This window comes from Podospora pseudoanserina (genome assembly GCF_035222485.1).
Source record: "Podospora pseudoanserina strain CBS 124.78 chromosome 7 map unlocalized CBS124.78p_7, whole genome shotgun sequence".
Classification (NCBI taxonomy): domain Eukaryota; kingdom Fungi; phylum Ascomycota; class Sordariomycetes; order Sordariales; family Podosporaceae; genus Podospora; species Podospora pseudoanserina.
In genome coordinates, this window is record NW_026946671.1 from 59,243 (window position 1) to 80,367 (window position 21,125).

The following is a 21,125-nucleotide window of genomic DNA, read 5'->3' on the forward strand; positions in this document are numbered from 1 at the left end:
AATCTTCAGCATGCCCTATAGCTATCTTGCCGAAGGTAATCACATGTGTATGTCAGTGGCGTAGTACCTTGCCCTTGCGAGATGGAGAGAAGCACCTTGCTGTAAGATTAAATTATACTGCTAGTCTTTAGCAAAGGGCTACCTGGTGGTAGGTAGTCAAACTCTCATCACTGTTCTTCTCAAGCAAAGCTTCCCTTCCGAGCTCAAATCAGATCAGATGACGCTGCAGAATCCTCTATAGATAAGCATCAAATCTCAATATCACCAGTACTGAGGACAGAAACTAAAAACACAATTGGTGGCGAGTTGGCTACCGATGGCTGAAGTTTATTATGGAAGTGTGGTGGTGAAGCAACCTGAAAGGCAAGTTCCGCGGCCACACAGTGTGGGGGCAGGCGGCCCGACCTTGCGCAAATCAATTTTCTGCGTGTGTTCAAAGAATCCATCGACCTGATTCCCAAAGTTTCGCGACTGCCGCAGCCGCTCTCAGCAACACCAGATCATCCTTTCCACTCTGGAGAAGCTCCACCTCGAGAATTCAAACCATCTTCCACTAAATCATCGACCATCCCGTCGACTCTAGCCATCGACCCAATCCGTCTTTGCCATCTCCCCCTCCATCTCTGCGAGCTTCTTCTCTTCTTTCTCTACAAGCCCTTCCCCTCTCCGATCCCGATCCCGCGCCCTGGTGCACTTTCTGCAAACGCAACCGAAGCCCAGCTCCGTTGCCAAACCAGCTCTGATCTCGAAGCCGACTTCAAAAAAAGAGTGCGTGTGCTCCATCCTCCGATCTTGCTCTCTTCCATCCAAGATGCCCCTCTCTGCCCCTCGATGCGTCTTTTTTTCTCCACTTTCCGCTGACCTCACCATTTCCAGAGATATCCTCACTTCTCTCCGGCGCCACACAAAGCCTAGTCTCGTCCGACTCTACCCCACGCCCGCGCCGTGATTTTCCATCTCCCTCGTCGTCATCACTTCTGTTTTCTTTAATCATCACACACAAAAAAACAACAGCAATCATGTCGACAAACGGTAATGCTAATCACCACGAGCAATACGCTGCTACCGGTCCAACCACCACAGAGTCGACTCCCCAGATCGAGAACTCGCAGAGCGACCTCCCCAAGGATGAGATCGGCTGGTACTTTGTTGAGCAATACTACACAACCCTGAGCAAGAACCCCAACAAGCTTCACGTGAGTCTGCGGATATTCTGGCGGTGCAGTGGCTTGGTGGGCTAACGGTCAATTGTAGCTTTTCTACGGCAAGAAGTCTCAGTTCGTCGCCGGTGCCGAGGCTGAGGTCACCACTGTCTGCGTCAACAGACCTGTAAGACTTTCCAATTGGGTTTGTGTTTAGGTGTTGAGCCTCTCGAAGCTAACTGTCTGCCAAGAACATCCAAGAGCGCATCAAGCAGTTGGATTTTGAGGATTCCAAGGTCCGCATCTCCAACGTCGACTCCCAAGGGTCTGCCGAGAACATCCTCATCCAGGTCATTGGTGAGATCTCCAGCAAGGGTGCCGAGCCCCGCAAGTTCGTCCAGTCCTTCGTCCTTGCCAAGCAGCCCTCGGGTTACTTTGTCCTCAACGACATCCTGAGATATATCGTCGATGAGCCAGTTGAGGAGACTGAGGCCGCCGCTGAGGCTCCAGTAGAGGCCCCTGCTGCCACCGAGGCTGCCCCAGCCGTCGAGGCCGAGGCCGAGCCCGCCGCCGAGCCTGAGGTTCCTGTCGAGGAGCCTGTCGCTGAGGAGAAGGAGCCAGCTGAGTTGGACACCGCCGCTATCTCTCAGAAGCTTGAGGAGGCTGCTGAGGAAGCCCCCGCTCCCGCTCCCGCCGAGGCTCCTGCTCCCGAGCCTGTTGTCGAGACCCAAGAACCAGTTGTTGAGGAGAAGACTGAGACCCAGCCCACCCCCGAGAAGGTCGTCGAGGAAGTTGCCGAGGAGGCGGCTGCGAAGCCCGAGGAGCCTAAGGATCCCGCGCCGACCCCCGCGGCTCCTGCCACCGCTGCTCCTGTTGCCGCTCCCGCGCCTGCGGAGCCCCCCAAGCCCCAGCAGCCCCCCAAGCCCATGACCTGGGCTAGTCGCCTGGCTGCTTCTGCTGCTGCCGCGGCTCCCAAGCCTGTCATTCCCAAGGTTGCGACTCCTCCTGCTGCTGCTCAGGCGCGTGCTCCTGTTCCTGCTCAGGCCCCTACTACCGCTCCTCAGTCCACAGAGGCCGCCCCTGCCGCCCCCAAGGATCAGGGTAGCGAGTGGCAGACCGCTGAGACCAAGCGTCAGAGCCGCGCTCAGCCTGCCGCTGCCGCTACTCAGACCGAGAAGGAGGGAACCCTTGCCTATATCAAATTTGTTACTGATAAGGTGAAGGAGGCCGATCTCAAGGCCACCCTGGAGGCTTTCGGTGAGGTCGTGTACTTCGACATCAACCGTACCAAGGTAAGCGATATCTTTTAGATGAACGTCAATGAACCAGACTAACCCAGCTGTACAGAACTGTGCCTTCGTCGAGTTCAAGACCCCGGCCGGTTACAATGCTGCCGCCGCTGCCAACCCCCACACCGTGAACGGCGAGAACATCGTCGTTGAGCCCCGTCGTCCCAAGTCGAACGCTTATGGCGGTGCCGGCTACCCCGCTCGTGGTGGTGCCACCGGTGGCCGTGGTAGCCGCGGCGGGTACGAGTCTCAGCGCAGCGGCAGCCAAGGCGGCGGCCGTGGTGGCTTCACTGGACAGGGCCGTGGTGGTCGCGGCGGTGCCCCTCGCGGACGCGGCGCTTCCCAGGCCAACGCCTAGACGGCGATCGCTGCTTAGCGCGAGTTCACAAGTTGATCAAAGACACATTTATTGTCCATGATCTTGAAAAGGTTCCAAGGTGAGCTGCTAGTGTCAACAAGCCTAGCATCCATCTTCACACGCCATACGACGGAGTTGAGGGGAGGGCGGGCATTCTTCTTGGTGCGTCATGGAGTCACGGGGTTTGATTAGTTAGGAAAGGGCAAAATGGTCAAGATTCATGGTTTTTTTTTCTCTTGATGGCAATCTGGTGGTGCAGTGTTGTGGAGTTGTGTGTGTTTTTCTGCTGCTGTTATTCTTGTTCTCGTTGCTAGTTGGGCCGTGCATTTGACTTGCACAGGTCACTCTTTTCCCCAAACACGCCCCTTGCACACACATCACACACATATCAAAAGGTTGTCATGGTTTTGCGGCATCGTTACAGCGTTGGGGGAAACGGAAAACGGTAGCATTGTATACCTCACTGGCGGGGCGGACTGGCTGGATGAATGCGGGTGGGAAAGGGTGGTGTGGAAAAAGGAAAAAGGCACGGCATGAAATGTTGACCTGGTGTACGGTATGGTACGACATGGTACGGAAAATGAAGGCAATGGGGCCCAGAAGGAGTATGCCTGAAAAGGAGATGGAGACAACCTCTACACATCACCATTACAACATTCTTCCCAATCGAGGGCGGGGTGGGCCTTGTACGAGTAATTACGTTTGGGGGAGAGAAAGGCAAAAGGAGAGGAAGGGGGACGAAGCGTGTTGAGACAGTATCGTTTTAGCTTGCTTGTGGATTGAAGGGGACCGTACGGTATGGGATAGGGAATAGTTAGTACCTTAGATTAAGGGAGGTTTAAAGAGATGTGTATTGTTAAAAGCGAGATATTATTTGCAAAGATTCTGTCTCAACTTGATATGACTGTCTTGTGATTTGTCTGGGGAAGGAGAGATATGGTGTTGGGCAAGATGTTGGATGTAAGGAAGCTTTATTTGAGTGGGCATGAAGAGAGGTGGGGCACCACCACTACAAGAGCCAAGGACTTGCATCTTGGACTCTGCTTTTGGTGATTTAAAGCCGGGGTACTTTAGTTGGTGTTTAGGTTGTAATATAAACCATGCCTCAAAAGCAAATCAATACGCCTTTTAAGTATCTTTAATAAGGTAGCTTAGTGATTATCCTTCGAGGCATGGTCCACAATATGATATTGGTTAACTTACCTTTGCTCTTCTGTAGGGAGGGTGTGAATAGCCAGACGGCTAGATAAATGGACGTAGAGATATAAGCTGTGTCATCTTGACTATCTAGACATCTAATAGAGCTAGCCACTCGTCTGGCTTTTCGATCTCGTTTTTCAGGTCTGTTGATTGTTATGTTGAGCTTTCTCAGCCGGTGCAACTATGGTAAAACAGCTCATCCTGACTTCTTCAACTGCTTCTTTCCTTCTTTTTTTCTTTTTTTTTTTTTTTTTTTTTTGGGGGGGGGGGTTTGGGTTTTCGAGAACATCCAGGCAGGTAGGCAGGTGGGAGTTGTCAAGGGATGTTGTCAAAACACCGAGATGGTCGTTCCTTGGTGTTGGGATTTAGCGTGTGTTGTATTCGTCGTCTTTTTGTGAAGTTCACTGTTGAAGCCTATATATTCCGTCGGGTCTTCTTGTCTTGGACGTGTTCTGCTTCACGATAGAGGAGGAGGCAATCAATGCTGTTGGAGACATAGACTGGTGATGATGATGATAATGTTGGGGTAAAAAAAGAAAAAAAGCAAACGCTGGAAAGAAACAAACGCTGTTTATGGACGGGCCAGGAGTCGAACCTGGGCCTTCGCTCAAACTCGGAAATTCACTAACCGCTGTACTACCGCGCCCACGGAATGCTAATCTTGGGACTCGGGATTGTATACTGGGTTGGGGTTGGGTTGGAGCTGAAGGCTTTGGATTGTGGATGTGGCTTTGTTTGACAGCTGGTGGACGTCGAACTAGTGTTGAAAAAGGGTGTGTTCGGAAAGGTTAAAACGCCTCCCTGTTTGGGTGATGAGAGGACGGTTTTTTGGGCGGATGGCGAGGGTTGATAAGTGCTTCGAATCAGAAGAGGGCGTTTGATATTGAGGAGATGTATGAAATGGATTTTATGGGCGAGCGCGTGGCGAGATGGCTAAGCGTGGTGAAAGAGCATTTTTCGAGGGTTCCGGCGTGATAAGCCAAGTGGAAATAGGGGCTTCCGAAATGTATTGCTCGGCAAACTTCATCTGTTTTCTGTTGGGGTGATAAAGAGACATGATCAGTTCCCAGCTGACTGGAGGCTGATGATCATTGGAGCATCGCTCTCATTCAGAAACGGCCTTGAGGGCACGACATGTCAAAGTTCCAAGAGGTAATAGCGATGTGAAGCACGTCAGATCCTAAAGAGGCATGTATGACACTGATAACCAGCTGTGTCATGTATCAGAACCATATCTCTGCTGTGTTTGGTTGAGAGATATGTGCTAGGTACTTCTCTGTTCACAGATTCAGGCCTGGTTCAGTTCATGTAGGAAGGCTTGTTTGAGTAGTCTAGGTCTTGATATGCTAATGGTTATATTTCCAGAAAAGATTCTGCGGGTATGGCTGATAGCTTCTCATATGACAGCTGCCATGTCGGTCTGTGTGTCTGTATTTCGAATCGGTGTAGCTGAGTCACTTCACGTCGATAAACCTCTCACCTTTCCTACGGCTACCTCGGCAGAGGCTCAGGGAGAGTACATCTGCCAGAGAAAGCAAGCCACTGATGCCCTGCTTGAACCCCAATAGTCCTATATCCCGCAGCACATGACGGTGATAGGGTGGTTGTGGTGGGTCAGGATCCGATAACGCCCCCGGAAACAAGCCAAACCCATACCAGATAGTTACCCATCCCACATGGAAGACCGGCACTTTGGAGAGCAAACCGACGATGGCGTAAGTAGCACTGACCAGTTGCTAGTCTCGCCCGTGATGTTTCCGAGGCTGTGGGGTAGGGGCTGGTTGGGCTAGTTCCTGCGAGAGGGCGGGATGTGGGCGTGCGGCCAAAACGTTTGGGCACAGATGGTCGGGCCTGTTGTCGGAAGAGCTTGTCGGGAAAGGCTTAGTTTGTCGAGACTCGGATGGGAGAGGGAGGTGTAAGATATCTGGGTGCGCGGTGTTATCTTTGCTCCGTCTTGTTGTTTGTCTGTTGGACATACATAGATAGGTCAACCTCGTGGTTCTAGATGTCTGGAGCTTAGATGAACCTTGACGGCCAACCTTGAAGGACTCTCCTGATCTGGTGCTGATCGCCTCGACATGCTGGTATTTCGGCCTGTGACATTCAGCCCAGACAGCCGCGCGGCCAAACCATGGTTCGTACAACTCGACGCAAAACTACAGTCTGTATCCGGTAGGTGAGTGCCCATCAAGGTGTGACTCGAAACAGAATAAGGGATGTGTGTTTTTCCTGTCGAGGCTCGAAACAGCAAGCATCTCCGCTGACTAACTACGTGTCGCTGCTATGTAACCCCTGACCTGACACTGAGCCGGAGTGTTACACCACGCGGTGAGAGTTGGTGCTATTTTATACAAGCATGTTTTATGCCGTGCTCTCTGCTCCGTTGTCGTTTGTAACCTAACGGATAGGGTCAACAAACATACGTAATACGATCCACAAGAGGAGCCTTCTCCAGCCTCGTATATGGAAGTAAGCCGCCAATATCCTTCTGAAGAAAATGAGGATTGAGAGTCCAGATTTGCAAATCATGCAAAAGTGAGATCCGCCTTCCTGTCTGGTGCAAAGGTCTCCAGGCTGGACCCAGACTGGCGGAGCGATACTATCGCCAATGCTTCGGGACTTGCAAGCAGCTAATGAATTCCCAAAAAAAGAAAAAGAAACGAGGGAGCCAGCAGGGAGCGAGGCACCGAGGGGGAGAGAAAGAAAGAGGAGTCTCAAGGACCGGTCCAATCCCCCGACGAGCCGAATCATGGTTGTGTTTTTCTACTCCCACCTTCCCAAAAGGAACACCGCACACACTTGGATGAAGAAAATTGAATGCAATGAATGGGGCCCAGAGAAGGCCCACTCGGGCGGGTCCCCGCAACTGCTTGACTGCTTGACTGCTTGACTGCTTGTCATTCTCTTTTAAAAACAACTGCAGACTGCCGGTGCCGAGAGGGGAGTCGGTATCGCACACACACGGAAGGCCAGCCCCGGAGTGCTCTATCGAGATGGTGATAGATTGATCGGCAGAGGGTGATGAGATGGCTTAGAGGGCCTGTCGGTGCCGGAAGTTGCCTTCAGCTTGCGACCTGCCAAGTTCAGCTCGCTCACTCATCAAGGCCATTTCGTCCCGCACCCTGTCGATTGACCTGCCTTCTAGAAGGCAAAACTCTAGCTGGGAGAGCATGAGTGCGGCACGGGGGTGTTGTGTGCTTGGTTTGGGTCGGGGAGAGCGATGGGCAAAAAGGACGCATTGGGCGATTGGGTATCATGAAGCGTGCGGCGTAGTTTATGTAGTTATTATGTTATTATTCAACGACTGTACTCCGTACTCAAGCCAATTCTCGACGATCCCCGGCATCTGGCGCCCCCGGGGTGGCATGGCGTTTCCCCTCAACCACCTACCCGGAACAGCCTAGCCTAGCTGCGCGGAATGGCTGCGAACATCCCTGTCTCGCGTGGTGATTGGCAACGAAACCCCCGGTGCGCCCATCGGTCGACAGGGCATCTTCAGAAGAAGAAGAAGGCACCTTGCGGTAGGTTGGGGGTGGGGTAATAATCGGACCATGCTCAACGGGAAAGATCCAAATGAAGTCCAGAGACAACTTGCAGCCATCGCCATCTCAGCGACCCAGTCGGGTAAAAAAGAGACGGGCTCGGCGCTGCATCTCCCATCTGTTAAAAAACTGCCATCAGCAAAAGAGAGAGAGACCCAGCATCTGGTTCGTGGTGGGGAGGGAGGGAGGTTCCATCGATATTGTGGATGGAGGATGCCCAAGCGAGCGAGCCGGGTGGGTTTTCTCAGCCCCTCCAGCGGTTGTGCCAAGGAGTCATATTGGGCACATCTTCCGCTTCCCGTCATCATTTTGCCCGTTGCCCTTTACTTCTTTTGCCCTCCTGCCTGCCAGTACCTTGCATTCCCTATTGCCTATTGCCTATTCATAGCGCCGCCTGTCTTTTTTTACCATTCTTTCGCTCACTCTTTTTACTCTACTACATACATTCGAGTACTCACTCAAGCATCATCATCACTCATGTACAGTGTCCGATCTTCTGCAGCAGACTAACACTACGCCCACCCATTATATCATCACACACAGAACAGGTTCCCTTGCACCTCGGCTTGGGTGCTTCCCATATGCTAAGCTTTCCTGCCTTGGCGGTCTCTCCACCAATCCGATCCCTCTCAAAGTCAGACTCGGTGCATGGTAAACCCGCCAGCAAGTGTGCGTCGCTGGATTTCAAGTTCATCACCGGCCTCAAACTCTCGCCCGGGGGCTCAGCGTAGCAACCGGGCGCGCCGACTAAAGCAGCCCGACTCGTAGCAGGGAGACCACGCAAACATCGCCATCGTGCTGGGCCGCTTTTAAGGGAGTTTTACTCACCTCAGGGGAGGTGTACAGGGGTTCGGGGTGCACACGATGCCAGTGGGGGACGACTCGAGCTATCTCACAAAAAGGAGGGCGTCACCACTTGCGTGATCAGTATCACAGAAAGTGTCACGTGTCCCATGGAGCAAAGGCCTGGCGATGCCTTCTCCCAGCACAGCGGCGACGCGAGCGACGCGCCCCCATCAGGGGGGATGGGGCGCCCGCGCCGCATGTCCATGGAGGAGGATATGTTCTACCGGGAAGTCATGACGTCGCGGCCAAAGAACCCGCCGAGCTATGAGACAGCCATGCAGGCTGCTGTGGCGGCTGAGAGGAGGGCGATGGCGATGGCTGCTGTCGAGGACCAGGAAGAGAGGCTGCCCCAGTACTCATCCGAGTTGGATATCGAGGGCGTGTTTATGCGCAAGATGGAGATGGAGGACACGATCAAGCGGGCCGAGTATCGAGACTGGAGGATGGTTTATGTCGAGCTTCGGGGAACGGCACTCAACGTCTACTCGGTCAAGAAGGAGCGTGGATGGTGGTCGTCAAAGCCGGACGCACCTAACATTGCGCCTGATAATCCGCCATGGGTGAAGAAGCATGCGTTGGAGCGGAGCTACAGTTTGCTCTATGCGGATGCGGGGATCGCGGCGGATTATAAGAAGTGGGTTCAACCCTGTTGCTTCGCCATGAGATGGGATGACAGCTGACATGAGGAACAGGAAGCGCTACGTCATTCGGCTACGAGTGGAAACGGACCAGTTTTTATTGTCGTGTTTCGAGTTGAGCACATTTGTCACATGGCTCGACAGGTTTTATGCTGCCTTCAACGTGGCTGCACCCATCGATGAGCGCGATTTCCCCAGGGACTACAGCATACCACGGATTCAGAGGATACGGTTCTTGCGCGGACAACGACCGCCACCCCAGGACCATCTTGGCAGGCAACCCGATCATAGAAGACCAGACGAGAGCGACGAAGACGACAGCGAAGGGGAGGGAGAGGGCGGTGAACCACCAGATCACAGAGGTGGCGGCGGACGTGGGCCACGGCCGGCTGAATACCCAATAATGGCGAGGTTATCAATATCATCATACGCGAACGAGAACGTCGACCCGGAAACTGGAAAATGGCTGCCAGAACACGGCTGGACCATCGCCCACGACCAGCTCTACGCCCGTCTGTGCTACGCGGTACTATTATTCAAGTCACCACGGAAGAGCAATTACATTGTCTCACGAGGCAAGCGGTGGTGGGTTGACTGGGACAGCGGCAAGATGGTTCGGGTGCTGCCCCCGGCCTACGGCGAAATCGACGTCATGGGCCCATGGCAGGTCATCATGGCCGAGAACAGGAGGATATAAGCCTGTTGTCACAACGCAACTATTTCCTTCTATGTTTGTTTTGCATTATACTCACACTTGACTGTTATTTTCTTTTTATTATCTATCTATATATCTGGGCGCGGAGTTGCGGGTTTCGAATTATCGGGAGCATACTTGGGACACAATCTTTGCGTTTGCAGCAAATGGGGCATCTGGAACGGGAAGGAGGGAGGGATGTGTCTCGAGTCGGGCGAGCATTATACCATGCGTGTGATTTTATTGCTGGGGGGAAGAGAGGAGGAAAATGCGTTTTGCTTTTTTTGGTTGGATGTATATATACCCACGCGCAACAGATACCACATATTTAAGAGCATAATTGACCGGTTCCGGTAGCGAGACTTTTGTGTTGGCATGTGTTGTTTAATACCGCCTGGCCCAACCACATGAACTTTTACGGTGGCATGTTGCTCAGTTTTGGTTGTGCCCTCCACCATACTTTCAGTGTGCTTGATTTCATTGCTAGAGAAAACCGAACACAGCCCCTGTCTGACTAATTCAATTACGCCCAAACGCCCCCTCTGTCGTTCTTGTCCTGTCATGGCAGCGGAGGTATATATATCCATACATGGCAAACAAAGCCCCTTCTTCCCAACCTATACATCATCATCCCCCTATTTCAACCGCCCCCAACCCTTGCCAACTCCCCATCCACCCTCCTCGTCTCCTCCTCCAACTCACCAGCCAGCACCCCCCCCAAAACCTCACTCGCCCCCCTCACATCCCCCACCATATTTTCCACCCCCTTGACCAACCGCTCCATCTCCCTCCTCTGAGCCAACACCTCCTCAAATAGTCTTCCATTCTCCCCCCTCACCTCCTGTAACCTCTCCCCCAACCTTGTTTCCTGCTCCCTCAGATAACCCCTTAGGTGAGCCTTAAGCACAACCTCAGCACCAAGCGTATGAGGCGGCACCGGCCTTCCCCCCCCACCACCATCCCGCCTCCTCCCCGCCTGAGCCTCAGCTATCAACCCCTCTAGCTCATTCAGTTTCTGAATCACCTGTCTCGACTCGAGGATCCGCTCAAACTCCCTGTTCCAGAGGGTGGACAGCCGGTCGATCATCTGCCTGTGGACATTATCTAGCGTCCCTGGCGCTTTTTCTGCAATGGTTGGGAAACATTCCCGGAAGTTGGACGGGGAAAGTTTGTCGAGGGTGTGGGTTGTTGTTTGTTGGAATAGTTGTTTTAACCGCTGCGCGCGGGGGCCGGGGATCACGGGCTCGGATGAGGGGGGTAGCTGGTCCGAGGGGATTGGGTCCGAGGTTGGGTCCGAATGGGGGTGTTGTTGATCAGTTTGGGATTGGGGTTGTTCTGGTTGGGATTGGGAGGGTGGTTGTGGTTGTGCTTCTGGAGTGGGGAGCATCTCGACGTCTTCTTGTTGTTGGTCGGGTTGCTGGTTGGGTTGGGGTGGTGGTGGTTCAGACATTTTATAGTGACTAGTATCTCAATGGGAAATAGTGAACATGCTGATAAATGGGGTCGGAAATCGTGGTCGTGGTGGATGTTGATATCGTTAGAATTCAAGTGTAAGCCGAACAAGAAAATCGCGTCGCGTCGCGCAGTCGCAAACCGCAAGACAAGCATTTACCTTGGCCCCGCCCAAAAACGCGGGGCACCCGCTAAAAAGCTTCCCCTACGCAGCCGCGCTTGGCTTCAAGACCCTGCAGCACTTGGTCAAGCCCGCCCCTTTTTTAGCCCCTTTCTCCGTCCTTCGTCCAACATGACAACTCAAAGGTGACCAGTTCCAAGAGCAGTGACATTATGTTCTACTAAAAAGGTATCAACCCCTCTCTCAAATTCTCATTATAAACAAAAAAACCCAATCCCTCCCTAACATTCATCATATACTTTGACAAAATAAACCCATCATCTCTACCAGTCCATCAAACCGAAATGTTATTTACAGTCCAAACCAAACATTTCTCTGACATGTCCCCCAAATCATCCCTCATATTCCCCCCCCAAAACACAAAACACTTTCTCCCAAACCCAAACGCCATGCCCCCAAAATATCAATAATCATCCACCGACGTCCCCCCCCTCGTACTCGTATCCCCCTGCGCCCGCCTTTCCATCCTCCTCCTCCTCCTCCGGTCGATAGCGGCGATATCCCCACTAGTAAACGTCGCCTGACTACCCCCCGGACTAGCAAGGGAACTCATCGTCACAGTAGCTGTATTCGTCGGCGGCCCGCCCGACGGCCCAGGCTGTCCCTGAAGCGGTGCAACACCCGCCGGCGGAGGAGGTCCAGAATAATAAGCCGAATCCTTCCCTCCCGGAGGCCCTCCCGGTCTCCTTCCCGCACCATATGGCGTCGACAACGGTGGCACAGAGTCATCCCTCTCTCTGCTCTCTACCCTCTGCTCAGCCGCCGATTCAGCCCTTCTTGTGCTGCTGGGTTCACGTCGATACCGCCTGTTAGTCGGTGTCTCCGTCCCAGAAGAACTGCTGACCGAGTCCTGGCGCCGGCGTCGCTGCTGCTCCCGCCGAGCTTCTTCCTCGGTCAACATGCGGAGGGTGATGTTTCTGTCGGGGTCGTCGCGGACGCCTATCCTGACGCTGGCAACTGGGTCCCCCCGTCGTCGGCGATCCTCGTCCTCCTGCGCAGCCAAGGCACTAGCTGTGGCCGCGGCGGCAGCTGCTGCTGCTTGGGGGTCTCGGATTCGACTGCGGCGACGGCCACCTCTGTTGGGAGAGCTAAAAGCGTCGCTGTCTGATTCCTGGCGGAGGAATCCCTGAGGGTCAGAGGGCATCGGTGGCATGGCGATGGGGTCGCCGAGGTTGTTTCTCGAATTTGGATGGGAAGGCCCGGAAGAATCACTTGTTGGGAAAGGCGGACCAGCCGCTGGGGGTCCACCGGCCGTCGCTACCGGATAAGCAGGCGGCGGTCCTGGATACCCTTGAGGTGGTGGACCAGTTGCCACAGGGGGAGCTGGAGGCGGTGCGACACTCGTGCCAACACTAGACGGCGGCGGGAGTCGAGAGCCAGGTGGTGCTGGATCGTATGGTGTGGTGCCCCGAGGTTCAATCGAAGACTCATCGGAAAGCATCGAGGTGGCGGTCTCGGTATACGTGACAGCTGATGGGGGTGGGCGGTTTCTGTGTAGACGTCTCCTCGACTGCTCCCTCCTTGGCGTAGCTGGACTAGAGTAGCCGTCACCCGTATACCTTGACCCTCGACGACCTGAGCGCCTATCATCTTCCTCTTCCCGGCGTCTTTCATCCTCGGCCCTTAACCGTTCCTTCTCTCTGTCATCTTGCTTGCTCTTGTTGCCGCTCATCCTATTCGCTAGCCATCCCAAACCAATGCCAGCCAAGAAACCCTTGCCTGCGCCGCCCCCGCCAGTGCTCGGTCGTCTTTCCGAAGCTCTTCTCGAGGGGCTGACATACGAAGAATAATCCGAAGTAACCACGGTGCTGTCCCTTTTCGATGTGCCAGTGCGCGAGCGTCTCGGGGGCGTGATAGGGCCTCCTCGTCGTTCATCGGCAGCACTCAAGGCAGCCGCAGCCGCAACTGGGTTGGGAGCAGGAAGGATAGGCGATCGGCGTCCATCACGTTGGCTAGGTCTCCGCGGGGGCACAGTCGACTCGGTGTAACCGGTGTAGCCTGTATAATCAGTGTATTCGCTCTGGGTGAACTCGCTCCGGGGAGGAGGAGGTCTGCGGCCGCTTCGGGTCCGGCTTGGGGTTTCGGTGGACACAGCAGAATAGTCGTCGCGCCGATTGTCTTTGCCTTTACCAAACATCTTGGACATGAGCATACCAGCACCGACACCCGCGCCTGCGCCCAAAATCTTATTCATGAAGCCACCTCCACTTGCGCGACGTCGGTCAACCGGTTTCTCATTGTAATAGCTGTCGGATCGGCGAGAAGAGAGAACTGTGGTAACAGGTCGTGTGGTTCCAGTCCGCGTGCTCGGGCTCGGGCTGCGACTCAAAGCTCTTTCCGCGTCCCGGTCCTTCTTGTCCTTGCGGCCTCGCAAAAGTGCAATGGCACCAGCTCCAGCAGCCAACGGACCCAGCCAACCCATACCTCCGCTAGATTTGCGATCCGAAGTCACCCTGCTGCTCGCCACCCCAGACAAAGTGGTGCCACCACCGCCTCCACCCATGACCCATTCCCGTCTTCCATAGTCCTTAAAGTCCAAAAAGAAGAACAAGAACAGCAAGAATGCCATCCAGATAGCGAACAGAATAAAGGTGTACTTCGGGGAGCCGTAGAGCGTGAGACCGAGGGGCACCTGGACAATGCCGAGAAGAACGATAGACCGTCCGAACCAGCGATGGAGATGTACCCTGAACGACCTCCTCCCGGAGAGCTTCTTGACCAAGCGGCCACCGAGAGCCTGGACGAGAATGAGTACGTAAATGGCGACGCCAATGCCATGGTGAGGGTTCGTAAGGTTTCGTGGCGGTCCAACCGCGAAGAATCCTAGCGCGAACACAACGGTGCTCAAGGCGACAGCCAGTATCTGTAGGTAGGCATGGAAGCGGATAGCACTGCCTGGTCGTGCCGTGTAATATCTCGCCAGCAACACTGCGATAGGAATAATGAAGAGGAAGGTAATGGCGGCCAAGACGCCATGCCCCAGTATGAGACTGTGGTATTCGGTAACACTTGAGAAGCGGTTGCCCATGCCTAGACGTTATCAAACCGTCCGTTAGTATCCAGCACGGTGGGTTCCCAACTGTATGGTCACATACCATTGTACCGCATTGTCTCAAAGTTCAGCCCTTGGAGATTGGGCAATAGGAATGTATTCTTTGTAAAGTCCCATGTCCCATCGCCCACGCTCAGGGTGTCGGACGAGTAGGAACTCGACCCCGGCGGGGAGAGGGAGTCTGCCGGCGCCATGGCGGCGGTGCGCGGCGACCTTTTCGCTCAAACAAACCACGAAGTGCCCGCTATGGGTAATTCAGAGGAATGAATGGAACAATCGAGATTTGAGATGGAAAAAATGCGCGAAAACACAAAAGAGAGTGGGTATGCCGCTGGAATGTGTCGCGGTAACCGGACCATGGACGTGGTGACGAGTTCCAGCTTCCGATACCCAAAATCTGGCGGTGGACTTGGAGGAGGCTGGGATGGCGGGGCAACTGGTTGGCTTCCGATTTGTATTTCCAAGCTGCCCTTGTGCCAGCTGTGTGACTTGGTTTCGGGCGTGGAGCTGCTCGTCGGCTCAGCTGGAAAACCGGGTGGCTGGACGTCAAAAGAGCGCAGGACGACAGGGAATAGCTTCAGTTTCCAAGGTGGACATCGTCATGGCCGGGAGGACTCCATCTCGAGGGAAACATTGAAGACCCTGAAGCTGTCCAGCCTGCTTCACCCACGCTCAACAGAGCGTTGCTACGGAAGCGAGCTTGGACCACCTTCCCAGCCCCTTCCCGCCCCTTGTTTAGTGGGTCTGCCGTCGATTTTCTGGGGTTCTTGGCGCGTCTGTCAATTGACCTTGATGGGGTGGCACGGTGGATGAGATAAGATAAGATGAACACCTGAATTCAGATGAATTGACTTCAGATGTTCATCTCTCACCATTCTCCTGTCCGAGTGGACATGGCACTGACCTGATGGTGGTTAACTCAGCAAAATCTTGGCACCAATTGATACGAAATACGATTCCGACATGCGTCTCCAAGTTGTGGCTGCCGACGGCCAATCTTTGGTCTGCCCGCCCCGTCAATAACAATCGCAGCCTTGCCGCAGAGCTGCCATGGAATGGTCACCGAGGTGAGGAGGCTTTGCTTTGGATTTCCGAGGGGCATCTTGTTGGCCGAGATATATGGGCATCGTGGGCTCTTCGACGGGAGTTGTAGTCTTCACCTCTCCAAAGACCTGCTGGACACAACATCTCAGAAATGGCAGATAATACCCTTGAAAACAACATGCCTGGCTCTTCCAAGTACGCCACCCTTTCTTTCCACAAAACGGACACCATCCGCTTGTTGGGTTTCCCAGACGAGATCAAGTCAAATATGGAATCCGTGATTGTCTCGGTCTGGCAACCTGGCATTCAATCTAATGGGCCATGTGGTGAGGCATTCGAATTCAAGTTGAAAGGGAAGCCGTGGGGATACTTTGGTAGTCAAGATGCGGTTGGAGGGATACGGCTGCTACGGGATCTTCTCGCCCTACTTTACAACCACTCCTGGGAACTTGTCACCTCGGCGATATGCAGCCGACGATATACCGCAAAGGACACTTTGATATTCCGACGAACCTCACTACCCTCAGCTGTTGTACCCGCACAGCCAGTTGAGTGGCTTGGGTTGGCGACGGCTTTCTATGACAAGATTCGGATCGTATATGACGCAAAGAACGACGGATGTCCAGGGACCGAGGCTGATCATGATCACCTGGGTGTCGTCATCATGAGTCTCAAGAAGATGCTGGAGAGCCTGGACTACTTTGAGAAGGGTGACTGGAGCCATGATTCGTTCGAGTTCAAGTTGAAAGGCCGGCCATGGCGGTCTAGAGGTGAAGCCTCTGTCAAGATGCGGCTGATGGTCTTGCGGCTGTTGGAGACGATGGAGTCGATGGGCTGGAGAGTGTATGCCACCATCTTGCAGCGCACTGGGACTGATGAGGACCGGATGATGGATACCTGGTATTTTGTGAGAACAAGACCAAGCGGCGAAAATGTCACTTAATAATAAGTGAGTGTGACGAAATCAGACCAGAAAGTCCATCATTCCTTCCTCTCTTGAATTATGGACAGACATATCGGCCCACGCGGCTGCCCGTCCAAGCCGTACCTGCCTGCTCATTACACGCAAGCGGATAAGCCGGAAAGAGCGCTGTTCCAGTTGTACTTTCCTTTTTTATTCTCCGCTCCTTGGCCACGAGCTGGATCTTGACCCTCCAGTTGCGCGTGCGGGTGAAAGATAATCACGTATTCGAATCATCAATCACTATATCCCATATCACTCGCCAAAGGCCTCACCACCGCCTACTTTGATTGGACGCAGCACAGCAGCTTCACCATCGCCGAAGCCGGAAACCCAAAATCCCTCGTGTTTTTTATGCCTCAATCTGGCACCGGACTCGAGGTAACTGGCATATTGTAAAGAGAACAGTCATTAACGTATATATTTTCAGTTCAGCTTTCGCTATACAATCATTCTGAGGTCTTTTGCCTTGTTTTGTCGTCAAGGGGATCCGAACGCCCAACCAACACCAAACGCCATAAGCTCAAATTCAATATGTTTCCAGATTTAATGGTCCCGGGAATACCTTGCAGGGTATGTCGCGGTCCTCTTCGCCAACCCGGGCCTCAGGCCCTCATATCGAAAACCACCTACATCTACCCCAGAGTCTCTCCTGTCATGTCTCTTGACAAAATCGGCCCGGTCTCCCTCGCGATCTCTCGCGTACACTGGATCATCCTCCCGTCTAGGCAGCCGGTCAGCTCCTAATCTCACCCGCACAGTCTCATATTGTCTATCTCTGTCATCGTGAACAGACGGACGTCTGAGCCTGTCCTCGGCCTTGGGAGCATAAGAGACCGGGGATGCACGGCGGTATACTCCGGAGCCACGCTGACGCTCCTCATACATCTCCCCCTCGTCAAGGACGTCTGAATCATAGGCCCCAGTGCCGTACTCGACGACATATTCAGTACCATCATCCCGGCGCCGGTCAGTGTCTCGATCGACGAAGCTGCTCCGTCTTCGGTCCGCTGTCCTGCCCGACTCATATCGGTCAAGAGGCGAGGTTGGAACAAAGCTTTCACGTCTTGCTTCCATTCCCTGGACCCGCCTTACTCCAGAATGGGGTGTTTGAAGGGGCAAGGTGATTCGGCGAACAGGCTGTGTTGGAGCCGGGGACTGATGTCGCAGAACTTGTGGCGGAGATTGAGGGCGACTCCTCTCTGGGAGGATGATTTGGGGCTTGGCTGCCGCAGTCAGACGCTCGGCTAGCTTGAATGCTTCTTCCTGAGCATCGGCTCTTCCTGCTTCATAGGCATTCTTCTCAATCTCTTGGACATCGACCCGCGGACGCTCTTTCATGGGAAAGAGCGGAGGCGGCGTTGGGGCATACATGCGCTCTGTCGCCATGTGGTGGCTGACCGAATGTCGTCGCCCTTTAACGACGTGATGTTGCTGTGGTTGCTGCTGTGGTTGCTTCTGATGCTGCTGTTGCTGCTGCATCATTGGCTGCACCGGCATTTGTCGCGGGAACTTGGTTGGCATACCATGCGCTGCGTTCTCCGTGAAGCGGGGCTGGGGGGAAGGGTTGTTCACAACCACATTGTTCGGCTTTCTTGGTCCAGCGAACTGAAGGTTTTCGGGAAAAGATTCCTCGGACACAGCAGTGTCTGAATCGTAATCTTCCTCGTCCTCGCTGAAGACTTCAGCTACCAGAGACTCGTCTGTACTCGGACTGTCGGGAGGATATGCAAAATGGGGTGTTAAGGATGCACGGCGTTGTGGAAGGCCCTGTTCAGTGGGGTGTTGCTTCAGGATACCAGGCTTGTGGGGGGTGTGTGTTACAGTAACGATAGGGCCACCATTCCCTCGGTATTCCGTCTGCCGCTGGCCCTGGGCCGTTTGAATTTGGGGATGGCCTTGCTGTAAGGAGATAGGCCTTGGTTGGACTTGGCCTTGAACTGGAGGTCGGTAGTGGGCTTGCTGATCTCCTTGTGGCTTTCCTTGTTGATACCCTTGAGTATGTCCATGAGAATGCCCCTGAGGGTGGCCTTGCGGAAGGCCTTGCGGATACCCCTGTGGTGGCATTGGTGGTCGGCCTTGAACACCCGGGCTCTCGCCTCGATTTATGATGTTTGCGCCCGCCTGGTGTGGCGCATTCCGTGGAGCTTGAAGCGGAGGCTGGGGTGTTTGGCCGAACTGCCGGTCACCAGGCGGGACATGCTGATGTTGGTGCTGTGGTGGGCCGTGGTCCTGGCGATGCTGAGGGTGCGGAAGGGATGAAGAGTGTTGACTATGTTGCGGTTGTTGCTGGTGATGCTGGGGGAGGCCTTGAGCAGGCACCTGGAATCGCACATGACCCTCCTCTCGCACCTCATTCTGGTAGGCATATCTTGGCCTTGTCGAAGGCTCTTCAGCTCTGCCATACATGAGCATATGCAGATCCACCCCGGGTTTGGGTGCGGTCTTGTAATAGGCCGTGACGCTGGTCCGTTCCTCCTTTCTCTCTCTCGAGCGAGAGACGGGCGCTCCTCTCGACTTTGACCTCTTGTCCGAGTGTCGGCCACGGTGATGGTGCTTTGAGCCCTTGGGATCTCGCTCATACCCCCTGCCGCGCTCTCTAGAGGTCTTCTCCTTCACCACAACCCAAACCCTATCTTCAATCTGGGCCACTTCGGTCTGGAAATAGTAACCGAATAACTGCTGAACCTCCTTTTGCACCGCGTTTATCTGGTCGAGGACATCCGCGTCCAGGTCGTTCAGCTTGTGAAGGACCGGAACGGTGGTTCTGTTGAGCTCCCGCACCTTCGAGAGGACCTGATCACTGGATGTCTCAGGCACATCTATCCGCTTAACAATCTCCCATCCGAGTCTCTTGCCAACTGGAACCTTTTCAAAGCGAACAACATACCAACGAGTGAGTTCGTCATACATCTCCTCGGCGGTGAATGGTGTCTCTTCTCGAAGATCTGAGCTAACAGCTGCAGGGGTGATGGATGGCATAGTGTGTCTAGCGATGATTGGATTCCCAATCTGTTGGGTCAGGACCGGTCCATCGTGATACCGGGTGGTCCTCGTCTGTGGGTGGATGGCATCGGTATTCTGAACAGGACGCTGTGGGGGGAGAGGCCGTCCAACAGGAGGTATCCCCGCAGGCCTTCGAGGCTCTTCGTGGAGGGTAAAGAAGTCGCCCATATTGAAAGATCTTCAGGGCGTGAGGGGCTGGAAAGGGAAGCGAAGCTCTTGGCTTTTCAGGATGTAGGTCTTGGACCAGCCAAGCACACCCAGGGGCGAACTCAAAAGGTTCAGAGGGAGAAGTAGTGTTTCAAAATTTTGAAAGGGCAAAGGAAATTCTGGTCTGCCTCTTTGGTTTGGGATGGTTGCTAGGAGCGGGCTGTGAGGACTTATACCCAGGTGTCTGGGATATGGCGATGGGGCTTGTAAGCTGACAGAAGATGCAGGGCAAATGCAATGGTATGTGCGATTCTCTCCTAACAACACAAGTAAGGGGCGAAGTACTCAGAGTCTGGGGAAGTTGGCACATGAAGCGGCTCAACATCAAGAACAAGCTGGGCACAGCTGCCGTGTCTTATACCTTTGCCCGGCATCTATGTACTGCAACCCAGACACTACCACACCGTTACGCAACAAAAGATCCCTACACGGAAACAGGTGTCGGTCATCCAGGCTGTATACCGGGGACGATAATGTCGTCGATCACTCTCCTACACAGACACTCTATCAAGCACGGCAAACTGCAGCAGCAAGGCGACCGTTTTGGCGCATGTCGGATGATGAACATGTTAGTTACTTCAATCTCAGGTTGGATGGCAAATGAACGAGAGAGCTACGGAGGAACAGGACAGGCAGATCATCTTCGGTACATAGAGCTTGGTGTAAGTGACAGCTTTACCAAAAGTACCTACCTAACTTCAACCGCATGTATGGCAAGGTCTCCAGCCCTCGAGCCGCAGACACCATACTAACAGAAGTGCCCAGGAGAGAGAAAACAGAAGTGGTCAGGAGGAGATAAACGCTACGTCAATCTCTCGGCTCTACCTGCATCAAATCGACAACATCACCTTCAGACAGCTTTTGCCGGGCGAACAATTGCGAACCACCCTACGACCGATTTATTGGAACGGATGCCTTATTCAGAGGCACTGCAAATTCGGGCACGAAGCAGCAAGGCCAAGTCTTCTAGCCTGGCATGTTAAACAAGTCGTAGCCACAATATCGACGCTGCAGCCTTCTCACCTTCTATTCGCTCTCTCGGGAAATAGGCTGGCCACGGGCACAGCGCCTCTTGCCTTCCCCGCATCTTTCAGAACTCTCTCTCTCTTCTTGCCCGAGCTTACGTCTTGCCGGTGTTGGATATGCCATCTCTGCTCTTTGAGAGGCCAGGATGAATACTTGTATTGAGCTGACTTTTAAGAGATATTTGCAGGTGTATTTGCGGGTCAATATTTCACTTGACAAAAGCACCATATCTTCACATACCTCATGAGCCCTGTGCGGGACCGAAAAAGACAGCATTCTGTACTCTATGCTACCCCTCACCTGCACACCTTTCCTAGCTTCTGGATCCTACACCGCGACCAACGCTACCACCAGGTTATAAACCACCAACTTCCCTGCATAACGCCTGCAGCCTCCCGATTGCAGCTGACTGATTATCGAGCGTCTTGGGCGTGCTTGAGCGTGCCTATCGGCAGATCACTCCGACGGCACGCATAACACGCCCCCA

General features: G+C 53.9%; 9 protein-coding genes and 1 non-coding gene across 10 annotated transcripts; 6 read left to right on the forward strand and 4 right to left on the reverse strand.

Annotated features, from left to right (window-relative positions):
• Nucleotides 1–316: 316 nt before the first annotated feature.
• On the forward strand, nt 317–949 carry QC764_0101910 (uncharacterized protein; the record flags this gene model as incomplete). The annotated part of the gene is made up of 3 exons (XM_062941080.1): nt 317–427; nt 584–768; nt 877–949. The coding sequence occupies 3 exons, from the start codon at nt 317–319 to the stop codon at nt 947–949; spliced, it is 369 nt and encodes a 122-aa protein (XP_062796331.1).
• A 70-nt stretch (nt 950–1,019) lies between these two features.
• On the forward strand, nt 1,020–3,454 carry QC764_707110 (uncharacterized protein; the record flags this gene model as incomplete). The annotated part of the gene is made up of 5 exons (XM_062950331.1): nt 1,020–1,196; nt 1,255–1,329; nt 1,394–1,741; nt 1,967–2,434; nt 2,490–3,454. The coding sequence occupies 5 exons, from the start codon at nt 1,020–1,022 to the stop codon at nt 2,787–2,789; spliced, it is 1,368 nt and encodes a 455-aa protein (XP_062796332.1). The 3' UTR covers nt 2,790–3,454.
• Nucleotides 3,455–4,563: 1,109 nt separating this feature from the next.
• On the forward strand, nt 4,564–4,636 carry QC764_0101930. The gene has a single exon. It is a non-coding gene; the product is annotated as a tRNA-OTHER (tRNA).
• Nucleotides 4,637–7,712: 3,076 nt separating this feature from the next.
• Nucleotides 7,713–8,262, forward strand: QC764_0101940 (uncharacterized protein; the record flags this gene model as incomplete). The annotated part of the gene is made up of 2 exons (XM_062941081.1): nt 7,713–7,765; nt 8,080–8,262. The coding sequence occupies exons 1-2, from the start codon at nt 7,745–7,747 to the stop codon at nt 8,260–8,262; spliced, it is 204 nt and encodes a 67-aa protein (XP_062796333.1). The 5' UTR covers nt 7,713–7,744.
• Nucleotides 8,263–8,484: 222 nt separating this feature from the next.
• Nucleotides 8,485–10,158, forward strand: QC764_707120 (uncharacterized protein; the record flags this gene model as incomplete). The annotated part of the gene is made up of 2 exons (XM_062950332.1): nt 8,485–9,011; nt 9,070–10,158. The coding sequence occupies 2 exons, from the start codon at nt 8,485–8,487 to the stop codon at nt 9,710–9,712; spliced, it is 1,170 nt and encodes a 389-aa protein (XP_062796334.1). The 3' UTR covers nt 9,713–10,158.
• A 191-nt stretch (nt 10,159–10,349) lies between these two features.
• QC764_707130 (uncharacterized protein) lies at nt 10,350–11,159 on the reverse strand (the record flags this gene model as incomplete). Its single annotated transcript, XM_062950333.1, has 1 exon — nt 10,350–11,159. One exon carries the CDS (start codon nt 11,157–11,159, stop codon nt 10,350–10,352), a length of 810 nt encoding a protein of 269 aa, XP_062796335.1.
• A 310-nt stretch (nt 11,160–11,469) lies between these two features.
• Nucleotides 11,470–14,588, reverse strand: QC764_707140 (uncharacterized protein; the record flags this gene model as incomplete). Its single annotated transcript, XM_062950334.1, has 2 exons — nt 11,470–14,372; nt 14,438–14,588. 2 exons carry the CDS (start codon nt 14,586–14,588, stop codon nt 11,746–11,748), a joined length of 2,778 nt encoding a protein of 925 aa, XP_062796336.1. The 3' UTR covers nt 11,470–11,745.
• Nucleotides 14,589–15,589: 1,001 nt separating this feature from the next.
• QC764_0101980 (uncharacterized protein) lies at nt 15,590–16,381 on the forward strand (the record flags this gene model as incomplete). The annotated part of the gene is made up of 1 exon (XM_062941082.1): nt 15,590–16,381. One exon carries the CDS (start codon nt 15,590–15,592, stop codon nt 16,379–16,381), a length of 792 nt encoding a protein of 263 aa, XP_062796337.1.
• On the reverse strand, nt 16,135–16,501 carry QC764_0101990 (uncharacterized protein; the record flags this gene model as incomplete). The annotated part of the gene is made up of 2 exons (XM_062941083.1): nt 16,409–16,501; nt 16,135–16,335 (listed from the first exon to the last, which is right to left on the reverse strand). Exons 1-2 carry the CDS (start codon nt 16,496–16,498, stop codon nt 16,135–16,137), a joined length of 291 nt encoding a protein of 96 aa, XP_062796338.1. The 5' UTR covers nt 16,499–16,501.
• A 444-nt stretch (nt 16,502–16,945) lies between these two features.
• QC764_707160 (uncharacterized protein) lies at nt 16,946–19,573 on the reverse strand (the record flags this gene model as incomplete). The annotated part of the gene is made up of 1 exon (XM_062950335.1): nt 16,946–19,573. The coding sequence occupies one exon, from the start codon at nt 19,571–19,573 to the stop codon at nt 16,946–16,948; it is 2,628 nt and encodes an 875-aa protein (XP_062796339.1).
• Between the last annotated feature and the right edge of the window lie 1,552 nt (nt 19,574–21,125).